At 30.0% G+C, this 6646-nt stretch overlaps 1 protein-coding gene across 1 annotated transcript; it reads left to right on the top strand.

Annotated features, from left to right (window-relative positions):
- The first annotated feature begins 3923 nt into the window (after window positions 1-3923).
- On the top strand, window positions 3924-6328 carry LOC131062751 (transcription factor MYB36-like). Its single transcript, XM_057996474.2, has 5 exons — window positions 3924-4059; window positions 5045-5174; window positions 5275-6017; window positions 6100-6159; window positions 6243-6328. Exons 1-5 carry the CDS (start codon window positions 3924-3926, stop codon window positions 6326-6328), a joined length of 1155 nt encoding a protein of 384 aa, XP_057852457.2.
- The last annotated feature ends 318 nt before the right edge of the window (window positions 6329-6646 follow it).

Genomic DNA, 6646 nt, shown 5'->3' with positions numbered 1-6646 from the left:
TATCTTTAATAATAAAGACTACATGTGCAATCCTTCCTTTCTCCTTTATTAGTATTCACTCTGTCAACACCTACAATCAAAGTTTCCACTATAAATCATAATATTACATTTCTAGGTGACCATAACCCTTACTTTTATTGTGTTTTCACCCTCTAAATGGGACATCCAAGTTGATTATCATATATAAATAAATCCCTTGGATGAATCCAAACATTTATTACATAAAAAAATATAGGTTGTAACCTCATTACTCACCTCTTACTCATGAATAAAAAATGTATCCTTACAGACACCTAATTTCTTCTATTTCACAAGGTAGTTTCTGTTTTCATGTGGAGGTGTTATAACCATTAAAAAAAACATCCTAAGTGTCAAAAAGAACCTCATGGGGAGTTGAATGCAAAAATAATTCAACCTCAAAGATTCTCTTTTGATAAATAATAACTCATTGTCAATAAAAAAATTAGTTACCAACCCTCGGTAAAATTTAATAACTTTATCGATATAACCATAATGGCAAAAAAACAATTGTTGTTGATGGTGAATTCATCATTTCTTATGAATGATTTACAAAAATATTAGGATTAATTGAATACATAGAATTTACAAGGTTGAAGGAGCCTTAATCCTAACAAGATCATTTCTATATCCGTATTATGTTATTTATTTTTCTTTAGACTACATGTTCATTTATATTTGCATGCATACTAAATTGGGGATGAAATTTAGAGGAGAAAAGTGCACATCTTTACTTCATTTTCCACTTGTTGTATACCACTTTGCATGGTCCTACCACTTATTTTGTCAATTTTAGTATAGTTGATAGCCCAAATCCTAAATCTAGCACTTTTTTATGCCATATTATTTACTTCAAAACATCTCCAATCCAATTCCTAGGTGAGACTATGCTTGCAGTTTTATGCCTTGAAATGGACTTGGGTTGCTATCTTGAACTTCCATTTTCAAATTCAAATTTAATTATTCTAGATGCACTAACTCATCTATAAGCTATTATTATCTATTAGCCAATATGCCAAAAAAAAATATTTGTGTGTCTAGGGCTTGTATTTATAGGCAACACCCTACATCATTTATTACAAGAGATCACCATTGATAAATTAGACAACATATCTAGTAGATAGTAGTCATTGTCAATTATAGGTTTAACTATCATATTTTGATCTTGTATGTACATCAAAGTCCATTGTGACATCTCTTAAATCATTCTAGACGCTTCGCTATTAAAAAGGAGGCCACCTACTCTTCCCCTTATTAAGTGGACAAATTTATGGATACAACTCTCGAGAATGTCCTCAGATTCTCATATCTTAATCCTCTCAACTTCCTTACACCAAATCTAAGTGCAGATTTCACATCATATCTCTTGTCACAACATCACATCTATCAAAATCTATATTATGCTAGTTTCAAAATAAGTCTTAATCCATCTATATCTATTCAATTTAATTTTTTATAAAAAAGCTCACGCCACCTTTTAAAAACATATTAGAGATCATTTAAACTTTAATAATTTATTTATAGCTATCCTCTTACATATATTTGTCTAGTATTTTAATCCTATTATATTATAAAGGTCGTAGTACCTAATGTGTAAAATTACCTCCAGTTCTTAGCCTAGCTTTATTTTTTTTTATTATATTGAAAAAGTCATTGATATTTACCTTACTAAATTTCAAATCTCAAGAAGAGTCTGCATTTATTTATTAATAATAGAACTGGTCCTTATGTGAAGTGTTTTGACTCTGCCTTACAAAAAGAATCTTTTATATAATTTTCCTAGCGCAAGATAGAAAAAATGAATAAATTCATCAGCTAATCTAGTTTTGGAAGAATGTTAGGTGGGCATTATTTCTTGAGGAATGAGGTTGCAAATCATATTAGGACAAAATTTTAAAATATATATTTTTTTTTTATTTTTATATAATTAAATAGTTGTGGATTTATTTGTAAAGTTGTTTAGCTTATAAGTTTTCAGATTTAAATATGTTGATAATAAACATGTTATTAAACATTAGTTATATGATAAGTTTGGTAGAATAATTTTTAAATCACTTTATCTTATGATGGGTCATAGAGTATGATCGGAAACATTAATACAAAAACTAACATACAATGGAATTCAAAAGCAATCTTCAATTGATATATTGAACTGTCAAAATTAATATATTTGAAAGATAAATTATTCAATAAAATTTATAGTTAAGTAAGATTATACATATAACAATTTAATAAATAATTTATTATTCATTTAAGACATGTGAAATAGTAATATAGTAATATATAGGTGTAAGTGAAATTGTTTATGAGTAATTCTTTAGTACATAGTGAATTTTCTTAGAAATTAAAACTTATGAGTGAAATTTCTTCAAATCTTAATTCTTAAACCAAAAAAATAAATCATTAAACAAATTCAATAAAATACATATTTTTTAATTATTAATCTCGAATTAAAAAATAATTATGAAATAAATATAATAAATTATTCATAAGATAAATTTAATATTTTTAATAAAAATTAATTATAAAATAAATTTGATTGAATAAATATATTTAATTATATATTATTTTATTATTCTACTTAAAAATTATTATATTATTATATTGTAATTAATATTGAATTATTATTATATTATGATATTGTAATTAATATTAAGATATCATTATATTATTATGTTTTAATAAATTCTTATTTCTATATTTTTTTTAAACTCTTTACAAAAGTAAAAAAGCTTATAGAACCAAATTATAATTATTATATTTTAAATTATTATTATTGTATTTGTTTTTTTTTATATTTCTATTAAACTTTTGAGCAAAGAAAAAAATATTAAGTTTATATTATTATTATATTATCTTATCATTATATTTATATTTTATATTCCTTAAAAAAAGATTTTATTTAGAGACACTTTCAATTCCCATAATTAATAATATTAGATTGAGATAATTAAGAAATTAAGTTATTGCATGATGGAGATAGAAATTGATTGATCAATTAAACTTAATTGAGATTGTTTTTCTTCAACAAATTTAATATTCATAATCTTTAATCACTAATAATATTTAATTTCGAACTGCAATATTGTCCTTTCCAGTCTATTCCAGTCTGGTGAGAACGGCCCATCCCCTATTATTTATCAGGGACCTCTACAATGTATCATTTTTATTGCTTCTTGTAGCTCTCTGACGATAAATCAGAATGTCCCTAACGTTAATACAAAAACTTCTACACAATCTAATATCTTTAATATTAAATTTATTAAAATATATAAAAGAGAGGCGGAGCTAATGATTGACAATGTCTGCCAATTATTGACAAGCCACATGAATGTCCGTTGAAGTTAAGCTCATCTTTTAATATAATAAAACATACCCTGCTTTCCAGAAAAGATGATCGAGCCATTTCTTTCTGCAGTACAAGAGAGCAGAAGTCCTCCTGTTTATCATCTAGAAGAGCATTGATTGAATTATTCAGATCAAAATGGTGGCTACGTGAATAAGACAATAAAAGTGTGGATTGCAACATTCGAAGACTAAAATAAAATCCTTGAATCTTGAAATACTAAGCCTCTCAATAGGCCTGCGAGGAATGAAAAGTATACAGATTAAAGAGGTTTCATTGGATTCTTCTGCAGCAATGGAAATTTGAGGCTCTGTGGACCATTCAGCTTAGGCAATCCCTTTCCCAATTCGCTTTAGATTTGGAGCAGGTCATACTTTTCCAGGACTGTAGAATACTTTTCTACAAGAGATAAGTGGGCACTGAAAGAAAAGCACATATTTTCCAGAGGAAGAGGTTCATTCTGCAAGATTTTGTGATCTTAGGAGGACCCCATTTTATAGCATTGTTGGATTATCCTTTACCTTATCAGGTGATTGCTTATATTGATCAGTTGTGAAATATGGGCAGAGCACCATGCTGTGACAAAGCCAGTGTGAAGAAAGGGCCATGGTCTGCTGAAGAAGACTCTAAGCTCAAGGACTATATAGAGCATAATGGCACTGGAGGGAATTGGATTACCCTGCCTCAGAAAGTTGGTATGTTGTATGTTGTGCAGTATATACAAGTAATCAAATTAGGGAGAATGTACTTTTGTTAGTTTCTGAGATGGCTTTAGTATTGTACAAGGATAGCTCAAAAGTAAACAGTGGGAATGGTATTTGTTGTTTAGGGCTCTGGATGTTCTCAATAACAAACAACATATTGACTGTTTAAGTTCTAAACAGAAGTACGTTGTTTGTTGACTCTAGGACTGTTTGTTGACTCTCGGACTTTGTGCTGTTTATAAACTATGAAATTCAGGTGTCTAAGGACGATATGATCGAGATTCTCTAGAATATGATTTATGGGTTTGTTCAAGTAGTTAGGTTTCTAAGCGTTATGTATCAGATCTATGTTTTCATACAATGTCAATGTCAAAGTAGATATTAGTTATTACTGCTTTGTTTGTTGATTGTACCGTATATAATCTTGTTTGTATCAATTTTTTTGGATCTCATTTTGTCATTTGCAATCAAGACGAGAGTGAGAGAGTTGTTATGCTTTTTGGAAATCCTGTATTTCTCATGGTCTTGGCCTTCTATTTAACTATTTTAATTAGACGATATTAGTGTTATGTTAGAATTTCGATATCTATCTATGTTTTCATACCATGTCAAGTAGATATTAGTTATTACTTTGTTTTTTCTGAAATATATTGTATAATTTTGTTTGTATTAATATTTTGAATCACATTCTTGATCTATCATCAGAATGAGAGTGAGAAAATTTTTATATTTTTTCTAAAAATAATATATTTTTGATCATATTTAACTATTTTGGTTAAGTAGGTATTAGTGCTATGTTGGGACTTTAAAATATAAATCTGCAGGTAGGTTAGTTGTGTGTAATTGTGTTATTTTTCATTATGTTAGGTTTATAATGGAGACGATAGAATCCATATCTTTATTTCTGTCATTTTTTCTTTTCCTGGAGTAGAGGGGTTCTGGTGGGTTTCTTATGGTGAAATCTATGCTCATTCAGGTTTGAAAAGGTGTGGAAAGAGTTGCAGATTAAGATGGCTAAATTACTTGAGGCCCAATATAAAGCGTGGAGAGTTCTCTGAAGAAGAAGATGACATCATTTGTAGCCTCTATAGTAGTATTGGTACTAGGTAAACTTCCAGAAAACTGGAAAAAAAGCACAATTTTGTTCATTGAATTTGTGGTATAGTAGAAATTATGTAAGTTCTTAAAGGCTTGTTTTTCATGCAGATGGTCTATCATTGCAGCCCAGTTGCCAGGAAGAACTGATAATGATATAAAGAACCACTGGAACGCAAGACTGAGGAAGAAACTGCTTCGAAAACTGAACGATCAACATTACCGTCATCTAGTAGCAGGAGCAAAACAAAACGAAATGAATGAGCTTAAAGGGTATGTCCCATCAAAGATCAATATATGGCCATATGGGTATGAAACACAAACTACAGCACAAGTAGATAAGCATGCAAATATAAAAATGAATTACCCTTATGCTGATTTTGACCCTAAAATAGTCTCCCAGTTTTATGAACATGCCAATTGTTCACAAGTATACACCATTGCTGATACCATCCCAAACACACAATCAGCTACATTTCAGCTCAATCTTCATCAAGCCTTTGGTAATCAAATGTCTCAGTTCAATAATGATACTTCTCTTAGAATGCCCATAAATAGGCATGAGGTTACTCTCCTTGATGTGTCAAACAGGATGAATATGAGCAGCACCTCTCAAATGGAACCATCCAACTGTATTACTAGTAATAACAGCAATATCTCCCAACTCCTGAATTCTACTATTGGACTAGCAGCCCAGATTTCATATCAGACAGCAGCTGCCCCTCCACTGGAATGCACACCATGGATTGAAGATCATGTCAAATTAGAATGTTCAACAGTATCTGGTGCACAACTCCCTGAAACTGTTAATTCACCACTGTTTCCTCCTCTAAGTTACGGTGGCTTTCCTGATGGTAACTACGAATCAGGGTGGATGAATACTTTGCATGCTCAGAATAATATGAAATTGAACTTTAATGAATTCTCAATGGACAGGAATGATCTACTCTACTGCACCAAAAACTAATGCCTCATTATTCTTTGAGGCAAGAGAAGGCAAGCATGGGTATGGGTCTTTGAAGGATGGACAGATGATATGAATTCTCTGCAATCATTTGTTCATGACTGCTATGTTGCAGACAGTGTTTTGAAAGAAAACAAGACACATAATTGTGGGTCGGAAAAGAGGAAAACAACACTTGTGATGGGTATGGAGATGGTGTGATGCCATGTCAATCATGATCATGTGTTGAGTTACAATTTATATGGATCATTTATGATTCAAATCTAAGACCTTTCATTTGTTACTGGAATATTCTATTGATTGAACGACTAGCACTTCTTTGATGAGGTTCTCGACGATCTAAATGTAACTTATTTCTAACCATTTTAAAGATGGTTGTGGATTGCAAACTGCTGATGTTCTCTTATGTTTTCAAAACAATGTATACAAAATTTTTTATTGGAAAATTTTGCATAGAACAGTTTCTTTTCCTTTCCTGCAAAGCTATCTATAGATTTGTTCAGTTTCTATTTGTATAAT

This window comes from Cryptomeria japonica, chromosome 9 (genome assembly GCF_030272615.1).
Source record: "Cryptomeria japonica chromosome 9, Sugi_1.0, whole genome shotgun sequence".
In the NCBI taxonomy this organism is placed as follows: Eukaryota; Viridiplantae; Streptophyta; class Pinopsida; order Cupressales; family Cupressaceae; genus Cryptomeria; species Cryptomeria japonica.
This window is presented reverse-complemented; position numbering and strand designations above follow the sequence as displayed.